This window comes from Tiliqua scincoides, chromosome 3 (genome assembly GCF_035046505.1).
Source record: "Tiliqua scincoides isolate rTilSci1 chromosome 3, rTilSci1.hap2, whole genome shotgun sequence".
Lineage (NCBI taxonomy): Eukaryota > Metazoa > Chordata > Lepidosauria > Squamata > Scincidae > Tiliqua > Tiliqua scincoides.
Window position 1 is genome coordinate 149,987,700 of NC_089823.1, and position 20,390 is coordinate 150,008,089.

General features: G+C 43.4%; 1 protein-coding gene across 1 annotated transcript in view; it reads right to left on the reverse strand.

Moving 5' to 3' along the window:
• Positions 1-20,390, reverse strand: part of CTNNA3 (catenin alpha 3) — an 808,499-nt gene that overhangs the window by 6,695 nt on the left and 781,414 nt on the right. Inside the window, exons 16-17 of the mRNA XM_066622270.1 lie at positions 14,923-15,028; positions 9,230-9,364 (exon numbers count right to left, since the gene is read on the reverse strand). Of these exons, the coding sequence (XP_066478367.1) occupies positions 9,230-9,364; positions 14,923-15,028 (241 nt within the window). The remainder of the gene's footprint in view (positions 1-9,229; positions 9,365-14,922; positions 15,029-20,390) is intronic.

The following is a 20,390-nucleotide window of genomic DNA, read 5'->3' on the forward strand; positions in this document are numbered from 1 at the left end:
AAGAATATACACACAATATCTAGAGACCTTAAATTATACCTAATACAGCAAAAAATACTATTTAGAATATATTGGGACACCACAGAGAATATTTCTTAAAGGGCTTAGCAATGAATCTAGATGTTGGAAATGCTCTAGTCTGAATGCTACACTTATACATATGATGTGGTCATGTCCTGTTATTGTAAGCTTTGGGGATGAAATAATAATAATAATAATAATAATAATAATAATAATAATAATAATAATAATAATAAACAACTTTATTTTTATCCCGCCCTTCTCCCCAAAGGGACCCAGGGCGGCTTACAACATATTAAAAAAAAACAACAGATTAAAACATAATTTAACAGATAAAAACATATTAAAAACACATTAAGAGAAACCATAAAAACAGTAATCAGATAAAAGTCAGAATAAAAAGAGCATAAAACAGCAGTTCAAGGAGGAATCACGCCTGTAAAAAACTAAAAGATGTATAAAAGATGTTTAAAAGGCCATAGAGTCAGAAGGCTTGTGTAAACAACAAACAATATTATAAAGATAGTGCTACAGCAACCTTTAATTTTTACAGATATATATGTAATTCTTAATTATCTACCCGTTATCTGGAGACTCACACCTGGACAATTGAAATGGACTCTCTGTGCCCTCACGGTAGCAAAGACTTAAATTACTTCATTGGAAGGAGAGACGCCCACCTACATATGCCCAATGGATGAATGATATTTTGCATTTATCAGTATTCGAGCGAATGGAGGCTGCCATTAGCCTCAGCGCCAGCTTCCTCCTCGACACTTGCATCGGCCTGGCTGGAGAAAAGGTAGGCAGGGAGGAGGCGGGAGGGAGGCGTTCCTGGGCGGGGGGAGGGTGAGCAGTTATGCTGGATCCCAACCCTGGGGAGAAAGGAGCGGCTTGAAGCCGCTCTGCTCTCCTCAGACTTGCGCCACCTCACCTCTGGCTGAGCCGCTTATGGCCACAATCCTGCACTGGATACAGCGCAAGCCTCTTGGCTTGCCTGTTCCTGCACAGGATAGGATAGTGCCCTTATTCCCAGGACAATATGTATAGGATTGCAGTCTCACAGCTCAGTCCTATGGGCAACTTACAGCAGCAGATCTAGTGATCCACTTCCATAAATCACACTGCAATGGCACAAATGTCGTGCCGCTATGGAGCTGCTGGTGGAAATGGCTGGGGACTCTGTGCATCACAGTGCTTTACCAGTATAGGTAAGGTGACAGAAGGGGCTGTTTGTGGACAGTTTGAGAGGGTGGGCCAAATTGGGTGGGAAAATTTGAGGGCAGGAGGGGTGGATTTCAGGGGCAGTCACACAACCAAATTCTATCCCTCTTTCTTGGCCCAGACCCACCCACTGGTTCAACCCCCTTCCTGCCCCGATCCTCCCACTGGAACTTTCGGTCTAGTCACAGAATTGAATTTAGACCTTCAGTCAAAGCAGTGATTGTTTATAGGGGAGCCAATAAGATGTTTTTCTGCTACTCGCTACGTGACATATTACTCTGAACCAAGGGTAATATTCACTTGGATGCTCCTTCCTCAGCTTTTCTCTTTAGCCTTTGTCAAGGTCTTATATCATCACAGCAAGGAGAACTGATGAAATGATGCTCCTCATAAATACAGAATTGAGAAAATACTTCATCATGGAATACTGAAGTTAATCTTTCAAGGCTGTGTCTTAGATGGCATTTTATTGTCTGCTTCCTGAGAACAAAATACATGCATCTTGCATCCATTAAAAAGCACATATCCTGAGATAAATCACCATTTTCCCCTTCCAAATACATAGGAAATTATCAGACCCTGATTCATGTGTAATGGAAGGAAATGGAAATGACTTAAACATGTTTTCCCTTCCCTAACTAATGTGGGATGATTTGATACTTGGGCACAGAAATCAAAATGCAAAACATCATACCAAATTTCCCTTGTTTAGACGTATGGGGCTACAAATGCTTCCATCTAAAGATGCATTAGCTTGGTGGCAGTATTGACAGGCTGGTCCTGCCTGTGTGTGTGCTTAACAGCCCACTCCTATCCTCTCTTTTTGCCTGCAGAACACTCATTCCATTGTCAGAAGTGAGATGCTGGCAGAAGTGACTTCTGCCAGGGTAATGGCTGCCAGCTGCATGGGCCAATGGAGAGGCCACCATTCAGTGGCAGTAGAGGAAGGTGGTAGATAGAATGAGATGGGAAGGGGTGTGGAGGGGGAAGGGCAGGAGACCGAATGGAGGCGGGGGGCAGTTACTGGATGCAACTCGTGTGTGCCCGTATTCTATGCTCTCCCTTACTCACCTTGGTTCTGCCCCAGCAAAATGGGTTACTGCAGAGTAGAGAAGACCTATCAGGGAAGCAAAAGTTCCCTTACCCGGAGGAGACCTCCAGGACGGCCCCCACACCATAAGATGTGGCAAATGCTCCTTTAGCATGGCTGCATGGGCAGCAGGATTGAGTTTTAAGTGAGTTTGTGGTCCTTTCAGAACCTCAGTGGCAGAAACTTAACACTGGGGCAACTGGTAGTTTTCGCATGCAAAGCACGTGCTCTTCCACTGACCTATAGCCCCATCACTAGTATTTGAAAGGAAAATTACCATATATCATTCTAACACCACATCTCTTCCATGTAATACCTATTCAGGGAAATGCTTGACATCCCATCACCACGTCATGGATTACCTCACTTGCTCCCAATCGCAGGCAACATTTTGGAGTGGGGAAGTATACGGCATGGTGATGCCATCTTGTGCATTCCCCTAACTAGTTATTGACTTTTAAAAAATCTCTGCCCTGCACTTTCTATTCTGAAGAACACTCAAGAGAGCTTCACAACATGAAATTAACACAGTTGGGGTTCTATAAAGGTTTAAAAAGATGGGGAAGAAAGTCAGCATAAAACAAGCAGAACATCATCAGAATCAAATGGGAGGCAACTTCACATCAGGCTGAAAGCCCTTTGGAATAATATTGTTTTTGTCTTACATTGAAAAGGCATCCAGGAAGGGCTAAACAGATCTCTAATGATAGTTACAGATTTTGAATATCCTGACCAGAGTACTGGCTGACTATACTTCCATCAGTGGCTGAATGTGGAGCAGGGCCTCCTGAGAGATCTTAGTGGCAGGGTGGAAAGGTGATTTTTTAAATTCAGCTAAAGCTGGCTGGACTAGATATGCAGCTACCATTGATGGCATTTACAATATCTAGTTATATGCTTTCCACATGAAACCATGTGATTTTCCCACACTTGCACTTTAAAGTGGTACCACCATAGGTTGGTCTGCAACATGATAAGTCTGAACATGTTTTTCAATGTCAATTCAGTTGTTGGTACTGCAGACAAAAAAAAGTTATCTTAGATACTGCTTCATTTGGTGGCCTTATTTGTTTTGTTGGCTTGTTCCAGCCATTTGCTTTGCTTTTTACCCCATTTGAACTGTTGCTTTGTTTCAGTTCTGAGTCATTTTAAAATTGTTTCCCATTTATTTCAATGGGCAAAAATCAATTCACTGCAGCTTTTAAATTATTTTTCAGAACTAGATGACATTTGCAGGGATGGAAGCACTCCATAAGGGGGAATAAAGCCAGCTAAATGTCATCCAAATAGCTGCAGGGGCTTTCATTTTAGGGGCAATTGAAGTTTGATCATTTTAAAAGGTTTCTGCTGGCCTTGCCACATGTTCTTGTGACCAATTTGTATGAAACTCAGAGATAATGGAGAGGCACCCCTAAGTAAGATCTCTGCTAAATTTGAAGAAGATTGGTATAGGAATTTAGGAGTTATCCATAAAAATAGTATTTGAGGTTTGAACTTGTAATTGTTTTGTTTTGACTCAATTTCCACCAAAGTCACAGGAAATGCAGGGCTGATCCTAGGAAAGTTCCCTGAGATTTCTCAGAAAGATAGATGGAGGAACTGTAGTTTAAGTGCTGAGTCAAAGCAAAACTAATACAAGATTCAGGAACAGGTCAGGAATAGTCTAGGACAATTTGGTTCAAATTAGCTGTTGGGAGAATGGGTCTGGGTCCTGGAAAAAATAGAAATGAATTGCACCCACAAGAAACAAGGTAACTTTGATGAGGAAGAATGGATAGTTTTGGAAGAATGGAATGGGAAAGAATTTATTGAGTTAAGAACACACCAAAACCTTATAGAAGCTATCAATACAAGGCAGAACATACACAGGGCAGGGAAAACTGCAAAAGACCTCTATAATTTTTTTTTTCTTTGGTAGTACCCAGGTCAAAATCACACTAATTGGAAGAGGAAGAAAACATCTTAAGCAAAATGATTCCGTTTGGAGTGTGATTATTTCAGAATTGAATGCACACTTTCAGTAATTATTATTACATTAGTAATGGCCCAGTCCTATTGGCCATTTACATTGGCAGCACTCGTGTGGCATAAACGGTTTTATGGCTGTCACAAATATGACAGTGCAAATGTGCACAGCATGGCCACTGTTGCAAGCAGCTGGGTCCACTGAAAGACAGGTGCTGGACACCCACCAGAGCAGGTAAGGCAGTGCAGGGGTCGGGAGCTGGGGAGGGGTGGAACAGGGCAAGGGTGGGCAGAATGGGGAGGAGATGGGGAGGGGGAGGGTGGATTGGGCCTGGGAAGGGGACAGGTTTAGTGGCAGCGGCATCTGCCAAATCTTAACCCCATTTCTTGGCCTGATCTGCCTTCATGGATCAACATGGGCCTTCACCAGCAACTGAGCTGGTGTGGGTCCGATCTGACCCACAGAGACTGCTAGGGCTTACTGCAGGGCAAGGGAACAAATGCTCTGTTACCCCAAGGAGGCCGCTGCATCGCCATGCAGGGAGTTAGTTAGGACTGGGCTGCCCAAAGACTTCTACAGCTCTTCAACAGTAACAACAACAAAATCACAAAGCCATTTACACAGATAACAAATACATTTTTCCCAGTCCCAAAAGGGTTCAACATCTAAAAAGATGCAGAAGAAACACCAGCAAATGACTACCGGAAATTTGTCATGGTGGAGTAAAGAGGGATGACTCCTCTCCCCTTGCTAAATATAAGAGACGCACCACTTGAAAAATGCCTCCTTGCCCAGTTAGCAGGGGTAGCTATCCCGCATCTAAGCACCATATTGAAAGGTATGAACCAGCTGACAATGCCTATTTAATTTCCTCAAGTATTAGGAACCATGTGCTAGACAGAAGGTGGTTAGTCGTCTTTAGGCTAGGGTTTATCTAGAGATTTTTGTACTCAGAATCTCAATTTGGAATGGAATAAGGTCTGTCTGTCTGTCTGTCTAATTATAGAGGAAAGCTTTTCCAGGTAATTTGCCAAAGAGCCCAGGGAAATTCCTTCACTGTTGCAAGCTCTCCCATGTACTGGTTATCCTTTCTTCTTTCCTGTGACCTTTGATTTAACTCTCATAACTGTATCTTTTCTCCCTGCTTGTCAATGAAACCTCCACTTCCCAGAGCTCACATTGCAGGAAGTCCTTCAAAGACAAGAACAGCTTCAGCAGTCTTTGGCTTTATCCTTGGCTGCTGTTTTCCTCCTCCAAAAGTTGCAGTTTGGTAAGCTTCTAAAAGGAGGGGGGACAGGAGAGAAACTGGCAGATGAAGGGTCTGTTCCCAATCATTACCAGTCCAGGTGCAATTCCAAGGGGCTGCAGTTTGGCTTGTAATGGCTAGGAGAGATCAGAAATGGAGGAGTCCGTTTCTGACTCCCGGCACAGTTTCTCAAATTGGTCTTCAGCCCTTCTCTGGGTCAATTTATTTTCTGTGCAAAATGTGAAGATCAGATGACTGCCAAGGTCTGCGTTTTATGTTACAGTATTTTAGATAAACTGCCGTCCTGGGAGAAAGAGCAAGATGTAAGAACCTGCCAACTGGAAAAAAAAATGCAGATTAAACCAAAATCAGTAGATGTAAACAATTCCTCCTCCTGCTGAACAAATAAGGGCTTGCAATTTTTTGTGTTTCATCTTGTTTCTGTTGGTCTCCTCCACTCACTGTTACCCAGTCAGCTGTTAAACATTTCTGCACATATGATCCAAAGAATACAAGACAAAATCATACATAGCGTCAGGCCATGAAAATAAACATCACAATCCAAGTGTGCAAATACAAAAGCAGAGGCTCAGGGATGTCTCTGATTTGTCTACATTTTCCTGGTTAATCCGTACTGCAGCAGCTGAACATCTGTAGCAGAAGCTGGCATACAAAGGAAAGTGCAAGAGGGAAGGGCAGGCCATAAGGAACACAATTTGAGCAGAAGTAACTGAGTTTGGCAAATGCTAACCAGAGTTAGAATTGGCCAGAAATCAAGGATCTGTAAATCAAGATCAGCAGTTAAGAAGGATAATAGGTAGAGTCTCCTGAAGCATCCAAAATGAGCCCTGAGGCAAGCCTATCTGTTAAACCTTAACAGGAATCAAGAGAATGGCACATGAAAGATACTATAACATAGGAAGGTTACAGGAAGAAGAGACAGGGATGGCAGCAGGAGAGCCAGAGGCAAACTTGGCAACGGCAGAGAAAAGGCATGAGGTGCAAAATAAATGAAGATTGCTATTATTTTTCCATCTTAAGCAATTGGAGTACTTGAGGACAGTTTAGTACACAAGTTCCTGACTTACAGATTTACAAATGTCCTGACATACAGAGAGCCACTTCTGTGCTGGTGCAGTTCAACCAGCCTTGAGCTTTCAAACCTACACAGTAGCACTGCTCCAACTTACACCTGTTTTGACTTCTGGACAAACATCTGGACAAAATACCTGTAATGTTGTTAAGGATGCCTATCACCAGGGCTTCATTCATCAGTACAACTGCTCAATCCTATCCCGCACCATCAGTGCCAATGCTGCCATGTTAAAAAGGGAGGGGGAACCTGAAGGCAAACTGGAAATAAATTAAAACATGTTTACTTGCCTCCAGTAAGCCCTCAGGCCACCAATAGGTCCCTTCAGATATACACCACCTACTTTGGCCCCTCTCAGTTTTTCATAGACAAGAAGCAGAAAGGTCTGAGATGCTTTTCACTGTGATAAATGCAACACAGCGTGGGAGTGGCAGCCCTTCCAAAAGAACAGTCTTTCAAATGAAAAAGCTATCTTATCTAGCAACATTCCTTATTCTAATTCCTTATTCTTATTCTTATTCTGGCAACATCCCTTAGTTACAAAAGGTTCCATACACATCTCAGTGAGTCCTCCCCACACGCAGATGTTCACAGGTTGCCCTTTGCAATATCTTTGAATGATTATCAATAGACCGTTAGCTCTCCTGCTCTCTTATGTATGCTGTGCAAGTACTTATCTGCTTTGAAGGAAGATTGTCAACTTACTTCTGTAGCATGTGTAGCACATTGCTTGTTCCAGGGACCAGAATTCATTTATAGACACTATGTATTGGCTGGGTGTGAGGTATCCACTTAGTGTATTCACATGAAAAGATACAGACTGCTAGGGAAAGCTCATGGGATATGCCTGTGTGTGTTTGCATGGCATGTACACGCATAAGAATAAAAGTACGGGTCAGGATACAAAAGAAGGAGTTGCCTTCAGGAAAAGAGTTTTCTTTCTTCCTGCCTGCTGCATTGATTTTCTGTCCTGCATTCACTTTTGTTTAGCAGTTCATTTGTCATTCTGCCAGTGGGTGGTATTTAAGATGATTATGAAAAGCTGGATGTGCCATCAGTTTCTGTGTGCTTTTCACCATCATGAGAACTTCATTAGAAGTGGGAGGACTGTTTGGGGCAGCGGAGAGGGGGCTGCTCATAGCCCATGTCTTAATCTCATTTTCAGGGTTGGTTGCTGGTTGATGCTCATGCTGGAGATCCTGATTGGGCAGAAGTGTTTGAACTTCATTCTTCCATGAGAACTTCTCTAGTCATGGATGGCACTGGCACATCATGGCCAAATGTCCCTGGGGGCAGCTGACAGACTGGAAGCAAGTCAACCAGTACATGAGACAGAGAATGTCAAAGGTTACTGCCGCAGCACCAAAGAGAGAAATCCTGATGTTTGTTTAATTAATTTATATCTCACATTTCCATAAAAAAGTGCAAGGTGGCTAACACACTTCATCATAACTACAATGCAAAAATCGTATCTTACAAAATCAATAATGAAACCATCAAATTTACGAATTCAAAAAATTCCAATTTTATTATAATTTTTTGAATTTGTAAATATAATTGTTTCATTATTGATAGTACAACAATAGCACATCAATTGAGCCAATGAAATTTAGTTAAACAACCAGCACCCAGATAACAACATCCCATTGATGGACCGTCAGCACATATAGCTTAGTTTTACTTTCCATAGGGCTCAATACATTCTTCAGCTTGAAGGGAGGGACTTCCTTCTTGGGTGTTTTTGGGGGGCTGCGTTCATTGGATTGGGACCATTCTGATGTTGTTGACTTCCTCTCAGCCTGCCCTTCACAATGGACCAGCGCGCCTTCATCTCCTCATGAGTAAATGTGCTGTGTGGATCAGTTTCACTTTCCATAGGGCTCTCTGTGCATTTTGCATCTGTTATCAGTTTCTCAGTTTCAGCTTCGTGACCCACCAACAATCAGATCACAACCCAACAAGTGTATCGTGACCCACAATTTGAGAAACCTTGTTCTACAGTAATAATAATAAATATCAGACTGGATCAGGGCTGAATATTATGGATAGCTTCCAGAATTATTCTTCCTTTAGAGGAAAAACTCTTCCTCTAGAGCAAGCTAGTCTGGATGCCACCCCATACCTCCAAATATATTTGATATATTAGTAGGGCAATAAAACAATGTAGGAATTCTCCCAGTAAAGAGACGTGAATTGTGCAAAGAAGGTCGGCTCAGAAAAGAAACATGCCAGTTTTCTATTTTCTGGAGCTGAAATAATCTGATGCAAATCCTCATACGTCCATTGCTGACTAGACTATTTTTCAATTGAGAGTAGAATACTAATGATAATCTGACTCAAATAACCACTTTTTATACCATGAAATAAGAAAATGAATAACATAGCAAAATGTGATTTAACTTAAACCCAGATTAAAAATCCAGTATCTGCATCAGTTACAAAACTGTGGGCTAAATTGCTGCACTCCCAAAAGCATAAAATACTGTCTTATGATGTGACACCCTGTCTAATTATGCACAGGTCTCAAATGGGAGATAACAGTATATCTGAGTGGTACAAGGAAATGTCCTCAGGACAATCTGCACTTACTGCTGACATGATGAGCTCTCCACCTAAATTCTGGATTTCCGCTTTAACTTGGCTGCAGATTTTGAGCTGATGAGAGTACAGTTTGATCTGCTCCAGGTAAGCCAATAAGTCCTGCTTACATGACAGGTCTGGACACTAAAAAATAAATACAATAATTGTCAGGATAACAATGACTTCATTTTGCTAATATTTTTTCATTGCCTAAAATCTGAAGAGCAACTGAAGAATTTGGATGCAGGCACACAATGGGATCTTTTCCCTTGTTTCTCTGTAAAGCACCAGGACTTGCATATGATGCCCTAATTTATGACATGGAGCTGAGAGATAGAATTTCAATGTTCCCGTGTATGTGAGGTAGTTGTGTGGCTCTTTCAATCTTCCCCCCATGCCTGACTTACCTCTCTGCCACCAGGCACTTGGAACAGAGTGCCTGGCAGCAGATTGCCGGCCTCTGACTGGTACTATCCCAGCACAGGCTCATGCCGGACCAGCTCCAGTGCTGGGCTGATGGTAATGTTCACAAATGTGCCTTACAGCACATTTGCAACAGTGCATGCCGTCGGTGAGCCAGTGCACACACAAGACTCTAAATCTCTTACCTATTCTCAAGACTCTAAACCTCTTAACTACAGTTTGCTTTTGCATTCCTGGCTTCAGCATCACAGAGCCCAAATCCCCACTTTCCAGTGCTGATGCAGCTGTGTCAATGGGATGTGCACTGCATCCTGCGGTGGGGGGGGAGCAGTCCCAGAGTCCTCCTCTAGATAAGGGAATGTTTGTTCCTTTACTACGGAGCTGCATTGCAGCTGGCTGGAAAGTTGGATAGGATTGGGTCCACAGTGATGTAAGCATCAGCTCTAGTATTTTAGCTGCTAGGTGACCGTTCTTTGTTAAGTAGATTACTTGCTAATAGTCAGGGCTGATTGTGAGATGTCGCCTCAATGAGAGCTGATGACTGGATATGATCCTCTGAATAGGCAATTTACTTGCAGGGTGGGGATGAGACCAATGCTGTGTGGTAGTTAAATGTGGCTGAGAAAAGGATTAGCAGTTCTGAATTTGGGGGAAGTTTGGGGAGAGAAATTAAAATTGGCTGAAAGTGAGTGGATGAAATCTGTTTTGCATTGGTTTGTTATTCTCTACTTGTCAGGAAATAAAAGTCATTACAAAGTCATCCTATATCTCCGATGTGCTTGTTCTCTCTCCCTCTCTCTCTTTCTCATCTCCAGATGTTAAACTCTTGGACTACTTATTGCTTGAGGTAGTGGGAAGCCCATTTTTTGAATTACAAATTCAGCATCCTAAGTATTTGTGGTTTCTTGGATTTGCAGCTGCTGTTCCTTGCATTCTGTGACTACAAAAAGTGAGCAGTTCATTACAAATATATTCTAACTCCTTCCAGGGAAGTCACATAATTTTCAACAGCAATTATGTTCTTTTTCAGTTTGATAATATATGCATTTACTGGGAGCCTGAAAGATGTTCTAAAACGAAACCAATTGAAAACAAACCTCTACTAGTAAGGAATGTATCTGAAAGATATAAAACAGAAAATATAGACAGACTGTCAAAGTACCATAGATGACAATTACAAATTCAGTGGATGTAGTCCATGTTTCTAGTTAGATGGATGGTCTCCCATTGGTTTCTAATTTGATTTGCCTAGCCAATTTATTTTCCCCAAAGGCAATAAACAAATTCAAACTTAAAGTTATCAAGATGTAATAGTTATATCTGAAGAAAGTACAGCAGTTCAGGTAGAAGAAAGTAGATGGCTGGTAGCAGAGAATGTATTTTGCTTTTAGTTATAAATATTTTCTCTTGTGGTTTTGAGATTTGAACTGGGAGGGATATGATATGAACTGGGGATGTATCTTTAATTTGGGGCTAAATATCTTCTTGGTTTAGACCATTATTTACCTGATGGAATCTCAATGTCATTGTGAGCCAAATCTTATTCACTTCAACATAGAACAGCAGCATCTGCGTGTTTTAAGGAACTCAAAATATGCCTAGACTGATGATGACAAATGCAAAAGAAGAAAATGTGCTTTGAAAAAAAGCATAGTCAATGAATAGACTAGTAGTTAAACTGCTGAACCAATCAAAGCTTCAGCAAAATGAATGTGACTTGCACATTAGCCACAACACTTCAGACGGCGTGAGCAGTGGCGATGAAGTGAAGTCATGGGCATGCATACAGGGCCAGAATGGAAACAGTTTGCAATGCATCAAACACCTGAATGTAGCAGGAGTCCAATGGAAGTGTCAGGGACCCTGTGGTTATGATCTCTGCAGCCCTCACTTGGAGACTAGAATGTAGGGGAGGAGGAAGGCTAAGGGCAGAGATAAGAGATGATCTACAACTGCTACCCTTTACCACCTCTTGGGAGTATAACTGCAAATCTTCTGCTTGTGAAACAGCAGACACATGAGGTGTCTGCAGTTTTGCAGGTGTCTTACTGACAATGTTGAACATAACAAATAAGCTTGCCCCCAATGCTAGGAAACAATCATTCTTCAAATTAGACACATTTTAAAATGTGTTGTTTACAACTTAGCAATGAATAAATCCTTACCAAACATTACATGGTTTTTTTGACAGGTAGCCCAATCTTAATGTGCCCTGTGGGGCCAGAGCAGTCACCAAAGGACTCCTCAGGATAAAAGGAAACCTTGGTTCCCTGCTGTCCTCAATGGGTCTCCTTGGATCTGCGCCAGCTCCTGAGCTGATGCAGAACTGAGGAGACCTGTGTTGGGTTCTGTGGCTCGTGAGGAGGGATAGGATTCAGTGGTAGCCTCTGCCCCCATCCCAGGCCCAATCTGCCCTCCAGCCCACCTGCCCTCTGCCCAGTTTTGCACCCTTCCTGCCTTCCCCCCTCCTTCCCACTGTCCAGTAGATATACTGGCCGGTGCTCCTCTTCTGCGTCCTGCCAATGCAGAGTCCCAGCACTGAGTGGTGCAGACCTCTCTGCCGGAGCTGCACATCTCCTGCCAGTGGCAAAGTGCCTTACAACACTTTTTTGACACCCACTGCCAGTGCTGGGGCTGTAGAACCATCAGTGGGCACCATAGGTTTGGGCCCTAAAAGTTGTTGATGTACTTTAGACCTGCAGTGAAAGTGGACTAGAACATGAATGGACTCAGCTGCTTGTATTGCTGTGTGTCATATTTTTTTTTAACAGCAAGAAGTAATGTTTTTTCTGTATATTTTCAAAATGACTTTTGGTAATATGATACGGCACAGTTAATGGTAAGACACGGCACATTCCCCCCCCCCCCCCAGGTAAAAATCTGCAAGGTCTAATTCAAACACTTTCACAGTTCTCCATTTTGATGATCTGAAATTGCATGCAGTCTCAGTAAAAGCCATTCGTTTGAAACTGTTCTACTTCATGAACTGGAAAAGGTCAAAGAGATGCAACGATGAGTCTTCATTACACAGTGATTGCTTATTTCAGCTGCTCTCCCACTTCAGAAACTTACATGGAAGAAAGAAAGATTTGTTTTTCTCACTTGCATGTCATTTAGGGGACTTAAAACTCTTTCGCACATGGAGGCTGGGGAGCTGACTAGGAAAGCAGTGTCAAGCTAATAGAGCTGTGCTCTGTGAGGTCCTCTGAGTGATCAACTGATGTGGCCAGACAAAAAAGTGACAATATGGACTCTGACACCAGCGACTTAAAACAATTCAGTTATGCTTTACCTTTGGCAACTGGAGAAAAATACGTGTTCAAATTTCACAACATCTATAGCCCCAATCTAAGCATATATAGAGGTTGGATACTCAACAACAGTCAACTGGCTGTGCACAGGGAAGAGGGGGAGGAGGATTCAGGGGCACTAAATCCAGCTCCCTACTCTACCTCCTGAATAATGAGTTTGGAGTATTGCCAGTTTCCCGACAAACTACAGAGCAGCTAGATCAGAAGAGTAAATTCACATACAGTGATCCTTTGCCATCTGCTGTATCGGCACCTGCAGATTTGATTATCAGCTGATCTGCAGATCCCTGATGACCCAACTGCAGGGCAGTCTCTGGCACTCCCAGAAGCCACTTCCAGAAGCCACTTCTGGGTCACATGCAACGGCCTGTGACCCCTTCTCTTGGCCAGGGTCAAGCCAGAATGCATTGTAGAAGTATTTGGGGAAACAATGTGTGATTCATTCCAAAGCATGCCAGGGCCAAGGGAGGGGGTTGCAGGTCTCAGCATGACCCATACAGCATACCTGTGAAACAACAGGCATTTCACCAAGCACTGATGGAGTTTGTAAACCATTTGACCAAGATGGTTTCAATAGGTTGACAAACCAAGAAACAGTCGGTGTGCTCCTGGCAGTGGCCATTTCCTCAGGGACAGGATGCCAGCTGTGACAATTCTCAGCTACCCATCTGGAACAGAAAATAGGCTCCTGAAGAGGAAGGGACTTTTCTCTAAAACTGCTGACAGCCTTTCCTCAGGCACTTTGAACAGCCCTGTGATCTCCTCTCACTCTCTCTTTCAACATCTTTCTCTTTGGGTGCATCTACACAGGTCATCTTGCAACAATGGCCTCAAACAACATGTTCACCATCTTTAGCCTGTGCTGGCCATGTCTGCATCTGGAGATCATATTTCAAATGATCTCACAAACTCTTCTTTCAACTTTTGTTCCTCATTCCCTCCCATAAACACTCTTCCTAAAGTCCCTATTTTGAAGCCCCCATCACCCATTATTTGTATCACTCCGTGTGTCTCAAATTCCTTCCCTAAAATCTAAAAAATTCCTTCCCTAAACCTAAAAGAGTTCTTTTATTTCCACCTTTAACTATCACCTTGATTCAATAGTCAGGATCCAAAGAGGCTTACAGCGTGTCTTGCCTTTTCAACAATATGGGTGCCTGTGCAGTGTAGACTTGAAAGAAATCTCTGGTTGTGTTTACGGTTCTCCCCGCTACAGGCATATAGCAAAGCTGGTTCACAGCCTATGTGATCTCAACCCAGAAACCTCATTTATGTGATGCTTGCAGAACGGATGCTAATGAAGCTCATCATATCTGGAATCAAACACAAGCTTTGGGAGCTCATAATACATATCTCCAGGAAGAGGCAAGTATTGTGCTCTGAAGCCTTCTTCGGGTCAAATTAAGCAATTTCTGCCCAATGCTGCATATACGCATCACATGTGTACATCTGTGGGCTAGGCAGAAATGGGTTAACAGCCCAATCCTATTCAGCGTTGGCGGAGCAGGACTGCACAGCCTATACCAAATCCAGTGCTGAAACTGGGCAGGCTGGAGGTCTTCTCAGGGTAAGGAATATTGGGCTGGATTCAGCACTAAGCGGCAGGTGGCCAGCCCTGGCCACTTGCAAGTTGTCACAAACAAGCTTTATGACACATTTGCAATGGCTAATGCTAGTACAGAGCTACAACAGGATTGGACCATTATTTTTACAGCATTTGTGTAGAGCTGCATAGGTAGTCCTGTTGAAAATACATTTTCCAAAGGCCACCAAGGGCTTTGGATTCTTGTGTACACCTGTGATGTGTGTTATGCAATACCCCAGGTGCTTGGGAGGGAAGGAGAGGCCTTGCTCCTTCCTCTCCCTGCAGCCAGAGTCTACCACTGCTGCTGTTGGCCTGAGTAAACACATTATGGTAGCAGTTATAAAAATTAACAGTAGATTTAATTCACTACTGTGATCACCTACCTGGTTAGAAATGAGCCTTGCAAGTATATCCATCCTTGATCCTGATTCTGAAATCATTTTTGCTGCATTAATCACATCTGATGTGTTCTTCAGTGGCCCTCTTCCTCTTTAATTAAAGAATATTTATACATACAATGAGAATTTGGTACAAATTACAATACTGACAAGCATGAGAGCAGAAAACATGTAAATTCAAACTTTCTTTACAAACTAAAAGCAATTCATATTTGATTGCTATGGTTTGAGAGGCATTGCATCATCTCAACTGTACTGTTTGTTCCTTGTTTAATTACACTTATAGCAGCTCTACCCCAATGGTAGAGCTACTCCAAAATAGCCCCCAAAGATTATTCAGACAAGCCAGTCTGAATAATGGCATCGTATATGGGGTAAGCAACATTCTCTTAGTTAGCTTAGCTTGGGGCTAAACTAGCTTAGTTAGTACAAAATGCTTTGGTAACTTACTGCAACGTATTTCTTTACTTACATAAAGAAATGTTTGCCCACTATTCTGCCCACATAGGGGCCACTGGGGCAGCTCACAACAAATATAAAAATATATACAACAGACAAATCATTAAAAGCATAACATAAGAGTACAGACGTTCAGGTTCAATCTCAGAATCTGTGGGAGTTCTTTTCCAGAAACCCCCCCACCCCCCCACGGATACTGGAATCTGCAGATACTTGAGGTCCCAATTTCAAGGTCTTTAAATAGGAAAAAAGCTATGCAACAATTGGGTTTCTTACCTTGAAGCAGCAAAAGCATGTCATTTCCACGGCTCTCAGAGTTAAAAATAGCTCTAAAGACCCACTTCCAGGTCTATGCTGCATTCAGCCACAAGATGGGACTGCATGTAATGCAATTTTATGGAATGAAATTATTCCATTCCATTCCATTCCGTTCAGCTGTCTAGTGGCTGAATGAGTTACAGACCCGGAAGTGGGTCTTTAGAGCTATTTTTAGCCCCTAGCGCCTTGGAAACAGTGTGGTTTTGCCAGGCCAAGGTAGGAAACCCAAATTTTGCATGGTTTTTTTCCTATTTAAAGATCAATCAAATGCACAGATGCTGGATCCATGGATGCCGAGGTCATATTATACCCCTTAAAAATCATATAACCCCTTAACTTATTACCCCTTAACATCATATTAAAAAAATACAATACAAATAAATCAATAAAACCCATACCAAAGTGGAGTAAAATCAATACCACAATATCATAGTCATCAGGGAAACATTACAGTCCAAAAGTCAGCAAGAAAAGATGGGTTTTTACTGGCATTTAGAAGCACCAGTAAAATGCCAGTAAAATCAATACCTGGGTCAATCAGTCCTCCTGGGGAAGGGAGTTCTATCATCTGGGTGCCATTACTGAGAATGCCCTGTCCCTTGTCCCTGCCAGTCTAACCTCACCCAGAGATGGGGACAAGAAGCAAGGCCTCTGATGAGTAGCAAAGTATGCAGATAGATACATGTGAAAGAAGGCAATCCTTCATGTGTCCAGCAGTACAGAACTTTAAAGGCAATGACCAACAACTTGAATTGGGTCTAGACGCATACTGGTAATCAGTGCAGATGGTAAAAAATGGAAGTAATGTGGTCAGATCAATGAGCCCCGCATAAGCCTCCACCTCAGCTTCTCTGCAGTCACTTGTGTTGGCGCGCTCGTGGGCAATGGGCGCCCATGGGCAATGGGCGCCTCAGCTTCCCTGCAGTCACTTGTGTTGGCGCGCTCGTGGGCAATGGGCGGCCCTGGGGGTGGGCGTGTGGGGAGCTGGAGGTGGGGCTGGAACCCCCCCCCCCAAGCTGCCTCATTCTGGACTAGCTGAGACTTCGGTTTCCTTTTCAAGGGCAGTTGCATGTAGAGTAGATTGCAGTAAGCATGTTAAGACCAGGGCACAGAGCATTGTGACCAGATCTGCTTTCAATATTCAGGATGCAGCTGGTACACTAGTTAAGCAAAAGCATTCTTGGCCACAGATGATTCTTGGGTCAGTGTTGGGGCCAGGAGCACTCCCAAGCTATGAACCTGATACTTCAAGTGCCCTTGGGTCTAGAAGCAAGTGCAGAACTCGGCCCAGAACAGCTGCACTTGCGACTCCAAATCAGTGCTCCTACTAGCTCCTAATTGTTAATAAATCTGTGATTACATGGAATTCCTCAAATCTACACTCACTTCAGTATGTTATTAATGTCACAGATTCATATTTATATTGGCCAAATCCAGAATGAAGAGTAAGAACTCAAAACAAGGTCTTATTTTCAATGAATTTTTAAAAAGTAAATATTCGCTTCCAGACATGCATTTCAAATGAATTTTCAAATGAAGTAAGCAAGTCTGCTTTTAGCTATCCCACTCATTTACTGAGGGGAAAAGGATAATACCTTTCTAATTATGTTCTCTTCAAAAGCAAATAACATGGCTTAAATTTATGCCGCCAGTCCTTGCAATTACTTCTTAGAAATCACTTGGGAATTAAGTTCAAAAATTATTGTCATCACAATTTCATTTTCTAAAGAACTAGAAGAGCTCAGCCTTTTTACCAAGGGTGGTGCCTCAGGTCAGCCAGGGCAGGCACTGGTAATGAGTTCACATCCATCAGAGGGCCCATTTAACCAGGTCAACCTCTAAACCATCAGTACCTGGTGTAGTGGTAACACCCAATGCATCATCATTGGGTAGTAGGAGCATCATGGGGGGAGGCAATGTAGGAAACTGCCCTAGCAACCCAGCATTGGTAGCAATCAGGTTGACTTAGGGCGCAATCCAAACAGTGCCTTATGCCAGACCACATAAGAGGGTCGCAAACATGCCGTAAAGCATGTTTGCGCCTCCTTGTGGGGAAGCCAGGCTGGCGCTCCAAGAAGCGCCGGCCTGCGGAGGCTAGCATAAGCCTCCGCCTCGGCTTCCCTGCAGCCACTTGTGTTGGCGCGCTCGTGGGCAATGGGTGGCCCTGGGGGTGGGCATGCGGGGAGCTGGAGGTGGGGCTGGAACCCGGCAGTTATGCCAGATCCCAACCCCCATTCCCGCGGAGAACGGAGAGGCTTCAAGTTGCTCCGCTCTCCTCGGACTTGCGCTACCTTCAGAGGTGGCGCAGGTCTGAGGAGACCGATTGGGGCCAGCAGCCCTTACCCAAGGGTAAGGGGAAGAGTTTCCCCTTGCCTCTGGTTGAGCCGCTGCTGCCCACAAACCTGCTTTGGATGCAGCGCAAGCCTCCTGGCTTGCCTGCTCCAGCGCAGGTTTGGATTGCTCTCTTAGACTCTAAATCAATCTACTCAATTTTAATTTGAGATTGCTGGCTTGTTTTACTGTGTACATTTGGGAGATGTAAAATAAGCTGTATTTTGTGACTAGACATGTTACTTAAATAATCACAACAATAGCTCACTTTATTAGTAGTAGGCCCAAAGAGATTAATTTTAAAACAAACAAAAACCTCATTGACGAAATAGAAGTGGAGCAAATAAGGGAACCTGGCAGGAGGACCCAGAAAACCTACTTGTGGCACTACCACAACATAGGCACATGGTCTTAGTGACCTCTGCTGTGTTACAGCACCACCCAAAAATGGACAGAGACGGTATTGCAGCTCATCAGCCCAGATGACATAGGGAGCCAAACTGATATTCCCTCTAAGGCAGGGGTGTCAAACCTGTTTCATACAGTGGGCTAAATAGCATTCATGGTGCCTTCTGAGGGTTGGAAGTGGTATCGTTAAACAGGAAGTGACACCATTAAGCATCTGATGGTCAGAAATAAGTACTTTCTTCTCACACAGAAATTCATTTGCTGCAAATGACAGAAGAGAAAATGTGCAAATCCTGTTCATAATCTCAAGAGGAGAGCCCAATTATCACACTAGGAGTTCCCAGTTATAATGGGGGGGGCATATAAATTGCTTCTGGAGGCTGCATCCAGCCTGCTGACCTTAGAGGAGAGACACTGCTGCTTTAAGGGGTCCACACAGTAAAAACTGGAAGTGCCTTCATGATGCCTCCAGGAGGCTTGCTGAGGCATGGAGAGGCAGTATGCAGACACATCCAAGAGATCCTTTACGGGCTTTCCACAGATTTAATTATCTGCAGAAATCAGTATCTGCAGGGAGGTCCTGGAACGGATTCCCCACGGATACCGAGGACCCACTATATATGCTTTGTTCTTCAGGCCCTTCAGCAATTTCCTTCATACTGGTAAGTTCTGTTTCTTCAGGTTGGCTCAAGAGGGGAAAGAGACAGAGGCAGCATCGGCAGGAGCAGTGAAGCTGCATAGATGCAAATGCAATAATATCACTGTGTACCTGGTGAAACTATGTTGAGTTTTTAAAAATTCAATTAAAAACCATCTGTATTTATACTCAACATATATGCAAGAAGGCTATTTTGCATTAGGACAATCATTATCTGTCTATAGAATCACAGAAGATTAGAGTTGGAAAGGACGTTGGAGGTCATCTAACCAACCCCCTGCTCAGTGCAGGCAACTGCTACACCATCCAACCTCGGCTTGACAGCCTCCAACAAAGGGGAATCCACTATTGCCCAGGGCAGATGGTTCTAGTGCTGGACAACCCTTTTACCAGGGAAATTCTTCCTCATGTCCAGCCTAAATCTACTTCCCTGCAGTTTCAACCAACTGGTTCTAGTCTTGACTGCAGGAACCACTAGAAAGCAAGACCTGCCATTATTCTGTGCAACAGTCCTTCATCTACATGAAGACAGTTTCCCCATATCTTCCCTTAGTCTTCCCTTCTCCAAGCTAAACACACCAAGCTCTTTTAACAATTTCTCACAGGACAGTTCCCTGCAAGAGCAGCTTGCTTTTAGGATAGATCTTATGTTACAGTGATGCAATGGTTCAAATGAAGCATTTAGATCACATTCTAAACATTTTGCATCCTCATTATGTAATAGAGAGACCTAGTTAGAGTCATTATGTTTGACATACTAGGCCTAAGATGGACAAGTCAGCACTGGTTGCTTTTTTTTTCTAGTGGTCACCATGTACTGCTAAAGAATTGTGTACAAATGAGTCAATGAATTGGCAATGAAGATGTTAATGCAAAATTAACGGCAGGGCAGGCATCTAGAGCGACGGTGGCAGAAAACTCGTGATGAATCCGATCGGACACGGAGTAGAGCTCATTACAGAGCCTACTCCGTGGCGGTGGTAGCAGCGAAGAAATCATTCTTCTCTGCTACCATTGCGTCTGCTGATAACCGTCCGGCAGAGCTGTTCCGTGTGGTGCGGGGCCTCCTCCATCAGGCCCCGCCAGTGGACCAGGAGGAATACACGGTCAGCCGCTGTGACGTGTTTGCACAACATTTTGCAGATAAAATCGATCGTATTCGTCACAACTTGGATGCCACATTGACAGTGTCTGACGATGTCCCCCTGGCAACTGCTTGTCCAGTGTTGTGGGATTCTTTTCAGCTTGTGCAGCCTGAGGATGTGGACAGACTCCTTTG